General features: G+C 45.2%; 1 protein-coding gene across 1 annotated transcript in view; it reads left to right on the forward strand.

Moving 5' to 3' along the window:
• Nucleotides 1–617: 617 nt before the first annotated feature.
• Nucleotides 618–19,971, forward strand: part of ATF1 (activating transcription factor 1) — a 60,508-nt gene continuing 41,154 nt past the window's right edge. The window contains exons 1-2 of the mRNA XM_025403572.1: nucleotides 618–911; nucleotides 18,189–18,287. Of these exons, the coding sequence (XP_025259357.1) occupies nucleotides 18,195–18,287 (93 nt within the window). The 5' untranslated portion in view covers nucleotides 618–911; nucleotides 18,189–18,194. The remainder of the gene's footprint in view (nucleotides 912–18,188; nucleotides 18,288–19,971) is intronic.

The raw sequence follows: 19,971 nt of genomic DNA on the forward strand, positions 1-19,971 counted from the left end.
CCGAAGCGGAGGATCACTTGAGCCCACTTGAGCCCAGAAGTTTTAGACCAGCCTGAGCAACATAGTGAGTCCTCTTCTCTTCAAGCCGAGCGTGGTGGCGCGCGCCTGTGGTCCCAGCTGCCCCAGAGGCTGAGGTTGGAGAATCGCTTGAACCCCAGGGTTGGAGGCTGCAGTGGGTCGAGATCGCGCCACTGCACTACAGCCTGGGCCACAGAGCGAGACCCCCGTCTCAATCTCGGGGAAAAAAAGACTCCATCTCCATAAAAAAAATATTTTAAAAAAGCTGAGGAAGGAAAACAGGCCGGCGTCGGTCAACGTCAACTGGCCGGAGTTGAGTTGACAGCACCGCCACTCATCGATGAAACGGCCTCCCGCGAGCACCCAGCTGCTTATGGCCTCCGGAAGCGGACGTGGGGCGGGGCGGGGCGGGGCGGGGCGGGGCAGGGTACCGCTCCTAAGGAGAAACGGAACCGCGGGCAGCCTCCCTCTCTCCCGGCAGCCTCAGGAACGCGTTCCGAGACACCCCTAGCCACAAGTCAGGACCGCGTACAAGATGGCGGCGCGTCACGTGGGCAGCGCGGTGACGCAGGACGGCGGCCCGCGCGGAGGCATCGCCGTAGCTTCTCCCCAGCGCACACTTGTACTCAGTTTTGCCCCCCCCCCGCCCCCGCCCCCGCCCCCGGCTTGGTGTAGATCATGCCGCCAGTGGCGGCCCTGACTGCCGAGCAAACGGTTCCTTAGGACAGTTGGCTGTTAAGTGACACTAATTCTCCCCGCCCCACCTGACCCCCGAGAAGGAGGCTAGTCCCCCGCTGCGTGAGGGGGTGGGGACGTGGGTAGTGAATTCCGATCTACCTGGGAGGGGGGAGTGGAAGTTCCCGCCCTGGAGAGCGGCGAGGCAGCAGCCACAGGTAAGTGGGGGGCGGGGAGGGACGTGCCCCGTGGCCCGGGCGGGGAAGGACGCGGGAACGTGGCGCCGGCGGGGACGCAGAGCGGGTCGCGCGCCGAGTGGGGGTCGCGCGCGGTGGTGGCGGTGGGGGAGGGGCGCAGCGGAAGGGGGAGGGGCCGCCCGCACTTCCGGCCCCCGCGCTTTGGTGCTGAGCTGAGCCCATCCAGTAGTGTGTCGCGTTCCCCTCGCTCCCAAATAAAAGTAAAGGTGGAAACCGCCCGCCGCGGGGTGGCTTTCGCCTCAGGAGCCGTCCTTTGCGGTCGCAGGCGCCAGCTCTCCGTGGGAGGTTTCGAGGTTGGGCCAGGAGCCTGGCGGAGGGCGGCGCGGCTATGGCCTCGGCGCGGTGTCAGCCGAGCGGAACCCGGGTCTGGTTAACCCCGCGACAGGGTCCTCTAAGCGCGTCGGCGCTGGCGACCCTGAGGGAAGAGGTGCCCATTACCCTCCTGGAGCTTGCAGTCTAGCGGGCAACAGAAGCACGGCATCGCGCACGCCCCAGACAATTCTGGAGAGATGTGCCTGGCAGCGGAGACAGAGTGGGGACAGTAGGCGGCTTTCCCCCCGCCTGGGAATGACACATGGGTGTCCCCTTTTGGATGGGCGACCCAGCCGAGGGTGACCTTCTCTTTTGTCTTGTATGTCATAAAGCGAAGCCCGGCATTTCTCAGTTTCATCGATGCTTTGCAGCGGGCAGCTGAATCGCTTTGAAATGACTGCAATGTGAAATGTCTGGTTGTGGCGTTAGTGTTTTGGAGAGCATTGATTGGGCGGGTGGTACTCTTTGAGAACCTTTAGGCTTCAGAAGCTCGGCGTGGATCTGGCAGGCATCTTTGTCAAACTGGCCTCACCTGTGATGAGTCTGTAGGTATTTATGTCGCAGAATGCATTTTAACCTGAGGTTTTTGTTAACAGAAATGCGTTCTTCTAAAATGCTGTTTTTTCTTTAGAGTTTATCATGTGCAGTTACCTCTGTGTCTTAATTAGAATCAATACTGTTCCCCTAAAGTCGAATGTGTTAGCTCTTTAATACTTGCCATTATCTTTTAGGTTTGGTCTGTGAGCTATCTGTCCATTCCTACCCGATCACCAGCAGGTGGCAGTCCCTTCTGGCTTTAAATATAGGCTGTGCTATCTTTGCCAGTTTTTTGGGGGGTTTTTTTGTTTTGTTTTTAAATAGAGATGGTGTCAGAGGCGTGTGAACCAGAACAACTCCGTCTTAAACAGGAGCTGGGTGAAATGAGGCTGAAACCTACTGGACTGCATTCCCAGACAGTTAAGGCATTCGAAGTCACAGGAGGAGACAGATCAGCACAAAATACAGGTCATAAAGACCTTGCTGATAAAACAGGTTGCAGTAAAGAAGCCGGTCAAAACCGACATGGCCCCAAGAGGGACCTCTGGTCATCCTCACTGCTACACTCCCATCAGCGCCATTTACAAATCCTATGGCAATGTCAGGAAGTTATCCTTTATGGTCTAAAAAGGGAAGGCGTGAATAGTCCACCCCTTGTTTAGCATATCACTGAGAAACAGCCATAAAAATGGGTAACCAGCAGCCCTCAGGGCTGCTCTGTCTATGGAGTAGCCATTCTTTTTATTCCTTTACTTTCTTCATAATTTTGCTTTTACATCGCACTGTGGACTTGCCCTGAATTATTTCTTGTGCGAGATCCAAGAACCCTCAGTTGGAGTCTGGATCGGGATTCCTGTCCTGTAACATTTCTGGCAACCACAAAGGGACTATAATGCAGAAACCCTGACCCAATGGCTACCTTTGGGTAAGTGTCGGGGTCCTGTAACATATTTGTGGTGGCCGCAGAAGCGACTATACTGCAGAAACAACAGTATTTATGTCTAGGAGTCTCTCCTAAGACAGAGTGGGTTAGAGGCCCCTCTTAATAAAAGGCAAGGACACTTGACCGACCCTGGGTTGGAGGCCCTTCTAAGATGTAGGGAGTTAGAGTCCCCTCTGAGTTAAGTCCCTGTCAGCTAAGAACAGGTTTGGCACTATGGGATGTTAACTGCTGTTCTTTTTGGATTAATCTGTCTTACGCTGTTTGTTGATGGCTGTGGGTGACAGGGTTAGGTATGTACAGGATCGTGGGACATGGGGAGCTTTTTCCTCCCTAAAAGGGGAAACTTGAGAGCTGATGGGACTGCTGGAAAAGGCTCATTTGCTATGGACAAGCGGTGTCTTGAAGTTTTCATTGTCGGCTGCAGTGAGTGGGTCTTTTTCTCTGGCCTCCCTAAGCTCATCAGCTTCCCCACCCTGCTACAGGCAATACTTTTCTTCTCTACTTCGAGTTTCTTATATTTTCTATTACTCAGGGCGACCACCTTGCCTAGAGACCACATGTTGAAATTCCAAGTCGGAGGTTGAATTAAAGATGACAGGCCCATCTGGGGACAGATTTAAGCCTTGCTAGTTTGATATTGGGTGCTAAGCGGAGTGGCTGATGTCTTTGTTTTATCACACGTATTTTGCTCTGGCCAGAACGAAAAAAGATAATTTTCCTTTATGATACGACTTGGCCCCCAGGGCAGTGATGCCGCGAGCTTGAACACTAGGACCACTAAGGGAAAGGGAGCCCAGAAGCCTGGGATGCTGGCAAAAGGGTAAGAATTTATTACCAGTCAGATTTCTGGCTTCTCTCTCACTGTACAAATGGTTAAGTGAATGGTTTTTTAAAAAAAAAAAAAAAATCAGCCTGGCATGGTGGCTCATGCCTGTAATCCCAGCACTTTGGGAGGCTGAGGCGGGTGGATCCCCTGAGGTCAGGAGTTTGAGACTAGCCATGGCCAACATGGTGAAACCCTGTCTCTGCTATAAATACAGAAAATTAGCCTGGTGTGGAGGCACGTGTGCCTGTAGTCCTAGCTACTTGTATAGAGGCTGAGGCAGGAGAATTGCTTGACCTGGGAGGCAGAGGTTGCACTGAGCTGAGATAGCGCCATTGTACTCCAGCCTGGGCGACACAGCCAGACTCTGTCTCAAAAATAATAATAATAATAATAATGAATAAATCAGTGTTTATCTCCTCTGTAAAGTTTTGATTAATGTGAAAAAGAATTCTAAGGCTAGTCTTAAGCTGGTGTATTTTGTGCTTTGAATTCATTTTTCTGTGTCAAAGGGTACTTTAGGATAAAACACAGGCTTAGAACACCTGTAAGTGGATCATGAGGTCAGAAGATCGAGACCATCCTGACCAACATGGTGAAACCCCATCTCTACTAAAAATACAAAAATTAGCTGGGTGTGGTGACGTGCGCCTGTAGTCCCAGCTACTCGGGAGGCTGAGGCAGGAGAATCTCTTGAACCCAGGAGGCGGAGGTTGCAGTGAGCCGAGATTGTGCCACTGCATCCAGCCTGGCAACAGAGTGAGACTCTATCTAAAAAATAAATAAATAAATAAAAAGCCCACTTTTCAAGATGACCCAGCAAGCTGGTCAGTAACATACTTGGCTGCAGGTCCCTGAAACAAATGAAAGATTGGATGAAGTCTCCACCTTGTTTTATGTCCTTGGGAACTTGACCTTTTAACCTTGTGTGGTACTTTCTTTTTGTCCCCATCTTCAGGGAACAGGAATTTCAGGGTTCATGTCATAGTTAGCTCTAAAAATCATGTTAAATAGTTAAAAGCTGTTATAATATAAGCTCAAAATTAACTACTCTAGACTCCTTCTGGGAAAGTGAACAGAGACTGCCCTGTGCTGTAGCTCAGTAGCTAAGTTCTTGCACTTTTTTTTTTTTTTTTTTTTTGAGTTGGAGTCTCGCTCTGTTGCCCAGGCTGGAGTGCAGTGGCACGATCTCGGCACACTGCAATCTCCACCTCCCAAGTTCAAGCGATTTGCCTGCCTCAGCCTCCCAAGTAGCTGGGACTACAGGTGTGTGCCACCATGCCGAGCTAATTTTTGTATTTTTAGTACAGATGGGGTTTCATCATATTGGGCAGGCTGGTCTCAAACTCATGACCTCAGGTGATCTGCCTGCCTCAGCCTCCTAAAGTGCTGGGATTACAGGCATGAGCCACTGCACCCAGCCAGCCAGCTTTTGCACTTTCACGGCAGCAGTCCGGGTTCAGTTCCCCACCTAGGAAGTAAGTCGTTTCTGGTTTAATATCTGTGTGACCTTATCCTCTTCTCTGTGAACTGTTTTATATTTTCGTTTTTCTAAGCACCTGGGAGGTTACCTTTGATAAAGTTCAAAAGCCGGAAATACCAGCCATTTGGCATAGAAACTTCTAAAAGGACTTTATTAAAGAGTGCTATGGTTAAAATCAGTTTAATTAAAAGCAGATGTTCAAGCTGTAACAGTCTGGACTCCTTGGGAAAAACGAAGCATCAGAGACCCCTTTCTTGGCCCTGTTCTTCCAAGGACTCCACCCCGAATCCAGTAATTCAATTAAGAAATTTAAAAACTGGCAGATGAAAAATCTTACAACCACTGTAGTCATCTTCTTGTGTCTTTCTGTGTAGCTATATAGGTGTTATGTGTAATATATATATAAAAGAGCTCTGATTAATCGGCTTAAACAAAAACATTTAAATCAAATACTTTGAAAGCAAAATAAAAACTAATGCCTTTTAGTTCATGTAACTTTAGTAATCTTTGGGAAAGAAAAACAGCTTTAAAATTATTGATAAAAATGTTAGTCTTAAGTATGCAGGTCAGGTACTAAGTTTGTTAAATGATTTAAGGCCGTAAACTGTTTCAATGACTTTTTTTTTCTTTCTTTTTTTTTTTTTTTTGTTTTGTTTTGTTTTGAGACAGAGTCTCGCTCTGTTGCCCAGGCTGGAGCGCAGTGGTGCAATCTCGGCTCACTGCAAGCTCTGCCTGCCAGGTTCACGCCATTCTCCTGCCTCAGCCTCCCAAGTAGCTGGGACTACAGGCGCCCACCACCACGCCCGGCTAATTTTTTTGTATTTTTAGTAGAGACGGGGTTTCACTGTGTTAGCCAGGATGGTCTCGATCTCCTGACCTCGTGATCTACCCGCCTCGGCCTCCCAAAGTGCTGGGATTACAGGCGTGAGCCACCATACCCAGCCTGTTTCTTTGACTTTTAAAAATTGTTCAATTTACCCTACCTTAAAGCCATTAGATTATAGATAAGGCCTGGGGACATGTGGAGTTAGCCACACCCCTAGCTGTGCTGAAGAGTCAGCTCTTATCTGCACTTCTGCCTGGTGTGTCCTAGGCTAGGCTCTACACCTAGTACATAATTAAAATTCCTTACTAACCAGGGTTTTCACCAAAATTAAAAGTCGCTAAAAGTTAAAATTGGAACATGTGATTGAGACTATTGAAGAGTCAGTTTTACATGTAAGGTGTGTAAGGAAAGTAGAATGTACTTTTGGTAAAAGATTATAAGAAGGCATGGAAATGTGGGGGTTTTTTGGCTAAAGGGTTAAAGAATTGTTCTAAGTTGGCCGGGCGCAGTGGCTCAAACCTGTAATCCCAGCACTTCGGAAGGTCGAGGCGGGCGGATCACCTGAGGTTAGGAGTTTGAGACCAGCCTGGCCAACATGGTGAAACCCCATCTCTACCAAAAAATACAAAAGTTAGCTGCTGGGCATGGTGGTGCGCACCTGTAGTCCCATCTATTCCAAAGGCTGAGGCAGGAGAAGCGCTTGAACCTAGCGGGGGAGGCTGCAGTGATCCGAGATTGCACCATTGCACTCCATCCAGCCTGGGTGCCAGAGCAAGACTTCATCTCAAAAAAAAAAAAATTCATACAGGAGGCATTATCAAATGTGAAATGGTGTTTTGCTTTGTATTATATTTACATAACTATATTATTGGTATATGTTCCAAAGTTACGGAAAACTCCTGTAATTCTAATATGATTTAGTGTGTGTTAATAATTATAATCGTGATGCAAAATATTGTGTGCCACAGAAGTAACCACATTTCCTTATCATTTGTGGCTTTAATAGTGGCTCTCCTAAAACTTTTTATCATCCACAGACAATTGCTGTCTTGTTTTAATCCTGTTTAGAAGATGGTTTATAATCAGCTATAGAACTCTAGCAGGTGTTCTTTTTGTTTTTTTTTGAGACGGAGTCTTGCTCTGTCACCCAGGCTGGAGTGCAGTGGTGCTATTTTGGCTCACTGCAAGCTCTGCCTCCCGGGTTCACGCCATTCTCCTGCCTCAGCCTCCTGAGTAGCTGGGACTACAGACACCTGCCACCGTGCCCGGCTAATTTTTTGTATTTTTAGTAGAGATGGGGTTTCACCGTGGTCTCGATCTTCTGACCTTGTGATCCGCCCGCCTCGGCCTCCCAAAGTGCTGGGATTACAGGCGTGAGCCACCGCGCCCGGCCAGCAGGTGTTCTTAAATGCAAGTTTCTAATAATTTTGGAAATTGTAACATTGGAATAGAGGAAACAACTTTCAGAACTCTCATGAAGAGCTAGAATGTTCATGAATATCAAATGAAACAGTTAACTGAATCAGCTGAACCAATAGAAAACTGAAGTAATCTTTTTAACTTGGATTAAAATGCTGCTGATCCTTTTTTGTTTTTCAGAGTCAAGGAAACTTTTCATTTGAGCTATTTACAGTTTGTAGCAATTGAGTAAAGTATATTGCTGTGAACGAAATTTGGAACATATTTGTTTCTCTATATCAGATTTCTCCAGAATTTAGAAACTAGTTGTGAGTATTCTTAACTTATGGCAATGTAGTTATTCACGTAAGTGCAATAAGAATCTGTTTTCTTTTGTAACAGGATACAATTGGAGAAATTGGTTATTTTACCAAGGCTTTGACTGGAATGGTGTGCTTTCCTTTAAGGAATCAAACTTGACTTGTAGAGCCAATAAAAGCCCTTTGGGGAACTAGTCTCATACCTTGCCTACACAGTTCCTGTACGAGGTTTCTGACCTATGGTAAGTAAAGAATGTCACTTTCTCACCTGTCCAGGAACCCCAAGTTATCTTGGGACCTCAAAAGGAGAGAAATTTACCCAACTTATAGGTATTTGAGGATACAAACCCATGTCAGGGCTTGGCTTTTAAAAAAGTCTTATCTGAGATTCCTTATGAAACAGAGTTCCATCAAAGCCAATTAAAAAGCCTATGTGAAAAATCATTATTCTTGCTGCACTTTATACAAACAATCAGGCCAAATATAATAAAGCAAATCAGTCTTACCGTAATTTGTCTTTAGTAAAAATGGGAAACTGGAAAGAGAAATACTATGTTTCAAAAACTGTGGTATGCTTGTTATTAAATTCTAGTCTCCTTAATTGTTTTTAAGTTTGTTTCTGCAATTTAGGCTAACTCTGCTTATTCTTGTAAACCAACCAGTAATCTCTAACTGTTGCTCAGAAGAAACAAGAGGGATGGGTAATTTAAAAATCTGGATAACTATTCTAATTCTGGGCACATTACAATCAGCTAACAACCCCGTATCAGCTTAGTTCCAACAGTTGCCCAGTTAATGAAAAGCCTTCTAATTCAGTTTTTTACTTGGAATAACTTTACTTGTTTTGCTTTACTCTTCTTTTTTTTTCTTTCTTTTTGAGACAGAGTCTTGTTCTGTTGCCCAGGCTGGGCTGCAGTGGCACCATCTTGGCTCACTGTGGCCTCCGCCTCCCAGGTTCAAGCAATTCTCCTGCCTCAGCTTCCCAAGTAGCTGGAATTACAGGCACACACCACAACGCCCAGCTAACTTTTGTATTTTTAGTAGAGACAGGGTTTCACCATGTTGGCCAGGCTGGCCTCGAACTTCTGACCTCAGGTAATCCACCCACCTTGGCCTCCCAAAGTGCTGGATTACAGGTGTGAGCCACTGTACCCAGCCTATTTTGCTTTACTCTTGTGGAATATATTGCTGTTATACTTTTTGCATAGGAATACAGGACAAGCTTACAGAATGTTTTCTTTTTTTTTTTTTTTTTGAGACGGAGTCTTGCTGTGTCGCCCAGGCTGGAGTACAGTGGCATGATCTCTGCTTACCGCAAGCTCAGCCTCCAGAGTCCACGTCATTCTCCTGCCTCAGCCTCCAGAGCAGCTGGGACTACAGGCACCCGCCACTACGCCCAGCTAATTTTTTGTATTTTTTGTAGAGACAGGGTTTCATTGTGTTAGTCAGGATGGTCTCGATCTCCTGACCTCGTGATCTGCCTGCCTCGGCCTACCAAAGTGCTGGGATTACAGGCGTGAGCCACTGTGCCCGGCCTGAATGTTTTCTTATTAATCTTCCAGATGCCACCTTTTGTCGAAACTCGAGTTATGAATGAACCTTACCATACTGATGCTTTCTGACTGAGCTTTCTACCCTGAATGCGATAGACCCTCATAGGCAGGCAGGAATATCATTGCCCCTGTTTAGCCTGAAGAAGTTATAGAAGGTGGATCTTCGTCCCTCTGCAACCCTTAGGATTAAGGGTTCTCTTATAAAAGGTGGGGGGAATGTCAGAGTGTGTGAACCAGAACAACTCCATCATAAGCAGGCTGGGTAAAATGGGGCTAAAACCTACTGACCCTGCATTCCCAGATGGTTAAGGCATTCTAAGTCACAGGATGAGATAGGAGGTCAGCACAAAATACAAGGCATAAAGACCTTAATGGCCGGGCACGGTGGCTCAAGCCTGTAATCCTAGCACTTTGGGAGGCCGGGACGGGCAGATCACGAGGTCGGGAGATCGAGACCATCCTGGCTAACACGGTGAAACCCCGTCTCTACTAAAAAATACAAAAAACTAGCCGGACGTGGCGGCGGCGCCTATAGTCCCAGCTACTTGGGAGGCTGAGGCAGAAGAATGGCGTGAACCCGGGAGGCGGAGCTTGCAGTGAGCTGAGATCCGGCCACTGCACTCCAGCCTGGGCGACAGAGGAGACTACGTCTCAAAAAAAAAAAAAAAAAAAAAAAAAAGACCTTGATACAACAGGTTGCAGTAAAGGAGCCGGCCAAAACCCACCAAAACCAAAATGGCCTGAGAGTGACCTCTGGTCGTCATCATTGCTATACTCCCACCAGCGCCATGACAGTTCACAAATGCCATGGCAAAGTCAGGAAGTTACCCTGTATGGTTTAAAAAGGGGAGGCATGAAAAATCCACCCCTTGTTTAGCATGTCATCAACAACCATAAAAATGGACAACCAGCAGCCCTCAGGGCTGCTCTATGGAGTAGCCATTCTTTTATTCCTTTATTTTTTAAGTAAACTTGCTTTTACTTCACACTGCGGACTTGCCCTAAATTATTTCTTGTGCGAGATCCAAGAACCCTCTGTTGGGGTCTGGATCAGGATCCCTGTCCTGTAACAGTAGCGTCTCACTGTGTTGCTCAGATTGATCTCAAACTCCTGAGCTCAAGCGATCTTATCGCCTCTGTCTCCCCAAGTGCTGGGATTACAGGTATGAGCCAACACACTCGACTGTATTTCTGCAAGTTTTGTTGTGCCTGAATTCCTTCATTCCTTTTTTCTTTTTCTTTTTTTGAGATGGAGTTTCACTCTTGTTGCCAGGCTGGAGTGTAGTGGTGTGATCTCAGCTCACTGCAACCTACACCTCCTGGGTTTAAGTGATTCTCCTTCCTCAGCCTCCCAAGTAGCTGGGATTACAGGTGTGTGCCACCACCCCTGGCTAATTTTGTAGTTTTAGTAGAGACCGAGTTTCACCGTGTTGGTCAGTTTGGTCTCGAACTCCTGACCTCAAGTGGTCCACCCACCTCGGCCTCCCAAATTTCTGGTATTACAGGTGTGACCAATGCACCCAGCCAAATTGCCCCATTTCTAAAGCTGGGGTGAGGTAACTGTCTAAATATATTTCTGTCTATCTCTCTCTTTTAAGAGACAGGTGTCTCACTTTGTTACCCAGGCTGGAGTGCGCCTAGCCTTTTTTTTTCTTTCAACTTTTAAGTTCCAGGGTACATGCACAGGATGTGCAGGTTTATTACATAGGTAAACATGTGCCATGGTGGTTTGCTGCACAGAACAACCCATTACCTAGGTATTGAGCACAGCATCCATTAGCTATTCTTCCTAATGCTCTCCCTCCCCCCGCTGCACCCTCCTCCACAGGCCCCAGTGGGTGTGCTTCCCCCACCATGTGTCCATGTGTTTTCATCATTCAGCTCCTACTTATAAGTGAGAACATGCAGTGTTTGACGTTCTGTTCCTTTCTTAGTTTGCTGAGGATTACAGCTTCCAGCTCAGTCCATGTCCCTGCAGAGGACATTATATCTTTCCTTTTTATGGCTGCATAGTATTCCATGGTGTATATGTACATGTTCTTAATCCAGTCTGTCATTGATGGGCATATGGGTTGATTCCATGTCTTTGCTATTGTGAATAGTGCTGCAGTGAACATATGTGTGCATGTATCTTTATAACAGAATGATTTATATTCCTTTGGGTATATACCAGTGATGGTATTGCTGGGTCAAATGGTATTTCTACCTCTAGATCTTTGAGAAATTGCTACCCTGCCTTCCATAATGGTTGAACTAATTCGCACTCCCACCAGCAATGTAAAAGCATTCCTTATTCTCCACAACCTCGCCAACATCTGTTGTTGACTTTTTAATTGCCATTCTTTTTGTTTTGTTTTGTTTTGTTTTGAGACAGAGTCTCGCTCTGTCACCCAGGCTGGAGTGCAGTGGCCGGATCTCAGCTCAATGCAAGCTCCACCTCCTGGGTTCACGCCATTCTCCTGCCTCAGCCTCCCGAGTAGCTGGGACTACAGGCGCCTGCCACCTCACCCGGCTAGTTTTTTGTATTTTTTAGTAGAGACGGGGTTTCACCGTGTTAGCCAGGATGGTCTCGATCTCCTGACCTTGTGATCCGCCCGTCTCGGCCTCCCAAAGTGCTGGGATTACAGGCTTGAGCCACCGCGCCCGGCCTTGTTTTGTTTTTTGAGACACAGTCTCATTCTACTGCCCAGGCTAGGGTGCAGTGGCACAATCTTGGCTCACTGCAACCTCCGCCTCCTGGGCAGCCTCCCGAGTAGCTGGGACCACAGTTGCCCAGGATGCTGGCTGATTTTTTTTTTCTTGAGACTGAGTCTTGCTCTGTTGCCCAGGTTGGAGTACAGTGGTGCGATCTCTGTTCACTACAACCTCTCCACCTCCTGGGTTCTGGCGATTCTCCTGCCTCAGCCTTCCAAGTAGCTGGGACTACAGGTGCCCGCCACCACGCCCAGCTTGTTTTTGTATTTTAGTAGAGATGGGGTTTAGCCATGTTGGCCAGTCTGGTCTCAAGGTCCTGACCTCAAGTGATCTGCCCGCCTCGGCCTCCCAAAGTGCTGCGATGACAGGTGTGAGCCACCACACCAGGCCAGTAATCGCCATTTGACTGACGTGAGATGGTATCTCATCGCGGTTTTGATTTACATTTCTCTAATGATCAGTGATGTTGAGCTTAAAGAGTTCTTAGTTTATTGTCTAGCATATAATGTTTGCAAGTTTTTTTTTCTTTTTTTCTTTTTTTTTTTGGAGACGGAGTTTCACTCTTGTTGCCCAGGCTGTAGTGCATTGGCACAATCTCACCTCACTGCAACCTCTGTCTCCCGGGGTCAAGCAATTCTCCTGCCTCAGCCTCCCGAGTAGCTGGAATTACAGGCATGCGCCACCACGCCTGGCTAATTTTTCTTTTTTTTTAGTAGAGACGGGGTTTCTCCATGTTGGCCAGGCTGGTCTTGAACTCCTCACCTCAGGTGATCCACCCACCTCAGCCTCCCAAAGTGTTGGGATTACAGGCGTGAGCCACCGCGCTTGGCCGCAAGTTTTCTTAAAAGTGTCCTGCCTTCCCTGACATTTTCTGTGTCAGCAAGGTCTCAGGCCACCAAGATTTCTCAGTTCCTTCTATTGCCATTGATGGTGCTTCTGAAGTGGTGTTTCACTACTCCCTGGTTTCTGCCTGATTTTGGGTTATCTCCTGTTAAGCTTATATATGCTAACTGGGGGCTTACTTTATTTTTACAGAAAATGCATTCGTACACATAAAATTTATTCTGTATTGAACAAGTTTTTAACACATTGTTAATCTTAACCTCAATTTTAGAAATAATAGCTTAAAAAAAGTGAACAAATAAAGGTTATATTCTGATAACAGTAAAATAGTATATACTGTTGTTTATGAAATGAAACTATAAAGTTGTTTTTATTTTGGAAAAAGCTTTATTTGATATGTTGATTCTTCATGTATGCAATAATGGAAAATATGTTATCTTTTTTTTTTTTTTTTTTGAGATGATGGGCTCTCGCTGTGTTCCCCAGGCTGGTCTCAAACTCCTGGGGGTTGCTGAAGCAATCCTCCTGCCTTAGCCTCCTAAGTAGCTGGAATTATAAGTGTGCACCCTGTTAGTTATCTGTTTTGTAGGAAAGGTGGTTATAATTATTGTCCAAAATGTTACTTGCTGATTATAGTGGCTTTTACTGTTATGTGTGTTTTTTTGTTGATCATATTAGTTTCTATAGAAGTAGGAATGTATCTTACTTTTTTGAAACAGGGTCTTGCTGTCACCCAGGCTGGAATGTTAGTGGCACGATCATGGCCCACTGCAACCTCAACCTCCTGGGCTCAAGTGATCCTCCAGTATCAGTGGGCGCCCCCCTCTCCAGCACCCCCACCTCCTGCAGGATCTGGGACCACAGGCATGTGCCACCACACCTTGCTAATTAAAAAAAAAAATTTTATGGAGACGAGGTCTTGCTACATTGTCCAAGATGGAGAAGTAGGAATTCTTAAGGATATTGTTACGGAGGGAAAAAACAAAGGTATCATTTCTAGTAATTAACAAGATCAAAACAAAAGTATCATTTCTAGTAATTAACAAGATTATAAAAACTCTTTTATAGTTTCAGTGCTTTAGGATTACATCTTCTTTTTTCTTCTTTGCTCTGTATTCTTATATTTTCTGAAGTAGGGTATTTAAAAGGTATTTTTAGTAGAGATATTATGCAGAAGGTACCTGATTTTGTCTTTTCTGTTTGTATATTTGTCTGTGGGATTACCTTGTATTAGTGTAGATTAAAAAGCACTGAATTGACCAGTGTGACTGATGCCTGTAATCACAGCACTTTAGGAGGCCAAGGTGGGTGGATCGCTTGAGCTCAGGAGTTCAAGGCCGAAACCTTGTCTCCACAAAAAATTTTAAAAATTAGCCGTATATGGTGATATGTGCCTGTGGTCCCAGCTGCTTGGGAGGCTGAGGTGTGAGGATCACTTGAGCTCAGGAGATTGAGACTGCAGTGAGCTGTAATCGCACCACTGCACTCCAGCCAGGGTCACAGAGCAACACCCTGTCTCAAAAAAAGAAAAAAAAAAAAGAAGGAGGAAAACACTAAGACTCTGGTAATGGATGGACAAATGATATGACCAGATAACTCACACAACTAATGGAGAATTAAAGAAATATGAAACAATGTACATTTTTTGCCTATCAAATTAATTATTTCTATTGCTTCCTTACGTGCTTTTGATAAACTGTATTCATTCAGAACACTTTAAATATTTCCTACATAATTCCCTTACATTAAGTAATTCTCTTTTTTGGAACTACAGAAAAAAATCTTAATTACAGAAAAAGGTTTATGCACCAGAGATGTTTATGACAGTATTGTTTTGGTAAAAAAAATACAATTTATGCACATTCCCTGGATGCTGTATTATGTAGTCTTTCTTTCTTTCTTTCTTTCTTTCTGTCTGTCTGTCTGTCTGTCTGTTTCTTTCTTTCTTTCTTTCCTTCCTTTCTTGATGGAGTCTGGCTCTGTTGCCCAGGCTGGAGGGCAGTGGCACAATCCCAGCTTACTGCATCCTCTGCCTCCTGGGTTCAAGCGATTCTCCTGTTGAGTAGCTGGGATTACAGACATGTGCCACCACACCCAGCTAATTTTTTGTATTTTTAGTAGAGATGGGGTTTCCCCCTGCTGGCCAGACTGATCTCAAACTCCTGACCTCAGATGATCTGCCCACCTCGGCCTCCCAAAGTGCTGGGATCACAGGGATGAGCCACACCGCCCGGCCTATGTAGCCTTTAAATATGTTTCTATTTAAAACCTAGAAGATATGTATGATAAATAAAAACAGGATACAAAATGTGAGGATACAAAGTAGTACATGTAATATGGTTATGATTTTAAGTAAAGTTGTGGAAATAGAAGACTACAAGAAATTAGACAATATTGTGATTAATATCTGTCATCCTGTTTTCTTTCTATTGTGTATTTTCCGTGTAAGAAGAAAAAGACTAGTGATGTATTTGAGGGAAAAAAATTTAAACTACTTTCTGTGTGAAGCGATTTCATACCTTTTCCAATGACTAAAAACAATAGCTTCAATTCAGTTGTTAAAAATGAATTTGGGCTGGGCATGGTGGCTTACACCTGTAATCCCAGCACTTTGGGAGGCCAAGGCAGACAGTAATTACTTGAGCCTAGGCATTCAAGACCAGCCTGGGCAACATGGCAAAACCGCATCTGTACAGAAAAGACCCCCCCAAAATTAATCAGGCATGGTGGTATGCACCTGTAGTCCTAGCTCCTCAGGAGGCTGAGGTGGAAGGATGGGTTGAGCCTGGGAGGTCAAGGCTGCAGTGAGCTGAGATTGGACCATTACACTCCAGCCTGGGCAGTGGAGCAAGACCCTGTCTCAAAAAAAAAAAAAAAAAAGTTTTCTGACTTAGAAAAAAGGAAGAAGAAAATATGTAGGCTTAAATCCACAGTTACTAATTCAGTGAAGCCAAGGGGCAGCTACCTAGTTGCCCTCTCTCTCTAATTGTGGAAAAATACACGTAACAGAATTTACCATCTTTTTTTTTTGAGACAAAGCTGGAGTGCGGTAGTGTGATCTCAGTTCACTGCAACCTTGACTCCTGGGCTGAAGCAATCTTCTCGCCTCAGCCTCCTGAGTAGCTGAGACTACAGGAGCATACTACCATGCCCAGCTAATTTTTTATTTTTTGTAGAGACAGGTTCTTACTATGTTGCCAGGTCTGGTCTCTCCTGGGCTCATGTGATTCTTGGGCCTCAGTTTCCCAATGTGTTGGGATTATAGGCGTGAGCCACCAAACCTGGCCATATTAACCTTTTTTTTTTTTTTTGAGACAGAGTCTCGCTCTGTCACTAGGCTGGAGTGCAGTGGTACGATCTCGGCTCACTGCAACCTCTGCCTCCCGGATTCAAGCGATTCTTCTGCCTCAGCGTCCCGACTAGCTAGGACTACAGGTGCACACCACCACGCCCAGTTAATTTTTGTATTTTTAGTACAGCCGAGGTTTCACCATGTTGGCCAGGATGGTCTTGATCTCTTGACCTCGTGATCCATCCACCTCGGCCTTCCAAAGTGCTGAGATGACAGGCGTGAGTCTCCGCACCTGGCCATATTAACCATTTCGAAACATACAGTTCTATAGTGTTAAGTACATTCATAGTGTGTACAACCAATGTCCAGAGCTTTTTTTTTTTTTTGAGACAGTCTCCCTCTGTCACTCAGGCTGGATTGCAGTGGCACAATCCCACTCACTGCAACCTCCGCCTCCCAGGTTCAAGCAATTCTTGTGCCTTAGCCTCCCAAGTAGCTGGGATCACAGGCACCCGCTACCACCCCTGGCTAATTTTATTTGTATTTTAGTAGAAACCATGTTGCCCACGCTGGTCTTGAACTCCTCAGCTCAGGCAGTCCACCTGCCTTGGCCTTCCAAAGTGCTAGGATTATGGCCTGGAGCCACCACACCCAGCCCAGAACTTTTTCATGCCCATTAAACAGCGACTCTCCATTTCCTCCTTCCCCTAGTCCCTGATAGCCACCATTCTACTTCCTGTTTCTATGGAGTTTGCTACTCTAGATACGTCAAATTAGTGGAATCATAAAGTTTTTGTGTTTTTATGACCGGGTTATTTCACTTAGCACAATATGCTCAAGGTTCATCCATGTTGTAGCATGTGACAGGAGTTTCTTCCTAAGGCTGAACAATATTCCATTGTATGTACAGTCACTATTTTATTTATCCATTAATCCACTGATGAATATTTGGGTTGCTTCCACCTTTTGGCTATTGTGAATAATAATGCTGCCCTGGACATAGGTGTGCAAATACTCTGAGACCCCGCTTTCAATTCTTCTGGATATATACGCCAACAAGTGAAATTGCTCTGTTTTTGTTTGAGGGACTGCCATAGCATTTTCCATAATAGCTGTACCACTTTACATTCCCACCAGCACAGTAGTGTACAAGGGTTCCAGTTTCTCCACATCCTTGCCAACACTTAGTATTTTCTGTGTCTTGATATTACCCATTCTAATGGGTATGTATGAGGTGATATTTCATTGTAGTTTTCAGTGCATTTCCTTAATAGTTAGTGATATTGAGCATCTTTTCATATGCTTGCTGGCTAACCCTCTCTTTTTTTTTTTGCCTTTGCAGATAACCTTTAAAAACATTAAATTCTGGCCGGGCGCGGTGGCTCAAGCCTGTAATCCCAGCACTTTGGGAGGCCGAGACGGGCGGATCACGAGGTCAGGAGATCGAGACCATCCTGGCTAACACGGTGAAACCCCGTCTCTATTAAGAAATACAAAAAACTAGCCGGGCGAGGTGGCGGGCGCCTGTAGTCCCAGCTACTCGGGAGGCTGAGGCCGGAGAATGGCGTGAACCCGGGAGGCGGAGCTTGCAGTGAGCTGAGATCCGGCCACTGCAGTCCAGCCTGGGTGACAGAGCGAGACTCCGTCTCAAAAAAAAAAAAAAAACATTAAATTCTATCTAAATCTTTTACCAGCTTCTTTGTTAGTGGTTCTCTCCCTATTTGCTGTATTTAATCTCTCATAGCTCATTTATTCTCATTCTTACCCAGCCTACATATCCTGAAGTTGATTATCTAAGTTTTCTAGAACCTATTTAGAACCTCCTTAGGTATAGTTTTATTTATTTGTTCAACTTTTACTCAGTAAATTCTCTATATAAAAAACTGTATGTGCACTTAGAAACTTCCCTAGAGACAGATATGTTTGTGTCCATAGACAGGAAGAGTGTAATCATTTTTCAATGGGATAACATTTGAAAATTTAATCATCTTAATTTACGTTCATATGTGCCTTTTATTACATTTAAACATGTTTTTGTGGACCAAAATTCAAAAAAATTAAAGAATATGCAAAGTCCCCTTTCTATCTCTATACCATTGCTACCAGTTCTTTTCCAATGAGGCAACCAAATGATCAATTTTTATATGACTCTATAGTATACTTTAAATATTCTGTATCATATTTAATTTTAACTGACTTTTTCCCCCCTTGTAGTTGATTATGGAAGATTCCCACAAGAGTACCACGTCAGAGACAGCACCTCAACCTGGTTCAGCAGTTCAGGGAGCTCACATTTCTCATATTGCTCAACAGGTAAGGGAGGGACCGGCCAAAATACTGAGCTCGTTAGGAATATTTTATATGCAGATTAATCTCTTGTTTCAGACTGATTATTAATGTGTTTTATTTTTATTTATTTTTATTTTTTTATTTTTATTTTTTGAGACAGATTTTTGTTCTAGTTGCCCAGGCTGGAGTGCAATGGCACAATCTCGGCTTACTGAAACCTCTGCCTCCTGGATTCAAGCAGTTCTCCTACCTCAGCCTCCCAAGTAGCTGGGACTACAGGCATCTGCCACCATACCTGGCTATTTTTTGTATTTTTAGTAGAGATGGGGTTTTACCATGTTGGCCAGGCTGGTCTCAAACTCCTGATCTCAGGTATTCCACCCACCTTGGCCTCCCAAAATGCTGTGATTACAAGTGTGAGCCACCACACCCAGCATTAATGTTTAAAAAAAAAAAAAGAAAGGCCAGGCGCAGTGGCTCATGCCTGTAATCCTGGCACTTTGGGAGGCCAAGGTGGGCGGATCATGAGGACAGGAGTTCGAGACTAGCCTGACCAACGTGGTGAAACCCTGTCTCTAATAAAAATACAAAAATTAGCCAGGCGCAGTGGCGGTTGCCTGTAATTCCAGCTACTCAGGAGGCTGAGGTAGGAGAATCACTTGAGCCTGGGAGGTGGAGGTTGCAGTGAGCACAGACCATGCCACTGCACTCCAGCCTGGGCAACAGAGCAAGACTCCATATCATAAAATTAAATAAAAAATACAGTAGAAAACCAAGCAAAAAAAGACTGTATAAAATGTTATAGGAAAAGAAGGAAAAGGAAAAGAAGGTGGCCTTTAAATATCTTGTCAAGATCATTTGGTTTTATTTTCTTTTAAACTAAGTATGTAGTCGTCCCTCAGTATCTGTGGGAGATTGGTTCCAGGACCTCCCACAGATACCAAAATCTGTGATGCTTAAAGCCCCTGATAGAAAATGGCATAGTGTTTGTATATAACCTACATATTTTCCTGTATACTTTAAATCATTTCTAGATTACTTTTAATACGTAATACTATGTAAATGCTATGTCAATAGTTACATTGTGTGACAAGAAAAAAAGTCTCTACATGTTCGGTATAGAGAAATTTTTTTTCCTGAATATTTTCGATCTGTGGTTGGTTGACTCCACGGATGTGAAACTCATGGATGCAGAACCCATGAATAAAGAGGCCTAACCATATTTAGAGTTGTTTCCTTTGTTTTTGTTTTTCAAGATGGAGTCTCGCTCTGTCGCCTAGGCTGGAATGGAGTGGCACGGTCTCGGGTAACTACAACCTCCGCCTCGCGGGTTCAAGCGATTCTCCTGCCTCAGCCTTCTGAGTAGCTGGGATTATAGGTGCCTGCCACCACACCCAGCTAATTTTTTGTATTTTTGGTAGAGACAGGGTTTCACCATGTTGGTCAGGCTGGTCTCAAACTACTCCTGACCTCAGGTGATCCACCCACCTCAGCCTCCCAAAGTGCTGGGATTACAGGCGTGAGCCACCGCGCCCGGCCAAAAAAGTTTTAAAAATTAGCTGGGTGTGGTGGCACTACAACACCTGTAGTAACAGCTACTTGGCTGAAGCAGGAGGATTGTTTGAGCCCAGGAGTTCAAGGCAGCAGTGAGCTATAACCATGTCACTGCACTCCAGCCTTGGGTGACACAGTGAGACCCTATCTCCAA

This window comes from Theropithecus gelada, chromosome 11, assembly GCF_003255815.1.
Source record: "Theropithecus gelada isolate Dixy chromosome 11, Tgel_1.0, whole genome shotgun sequence".
NCBI classification, from domain to species: Eukaryota; Metazoa; Chordata; class Mammalia; order Primates; family Cercopithecidae; genus Theropithecus; species Theropithecus gelada.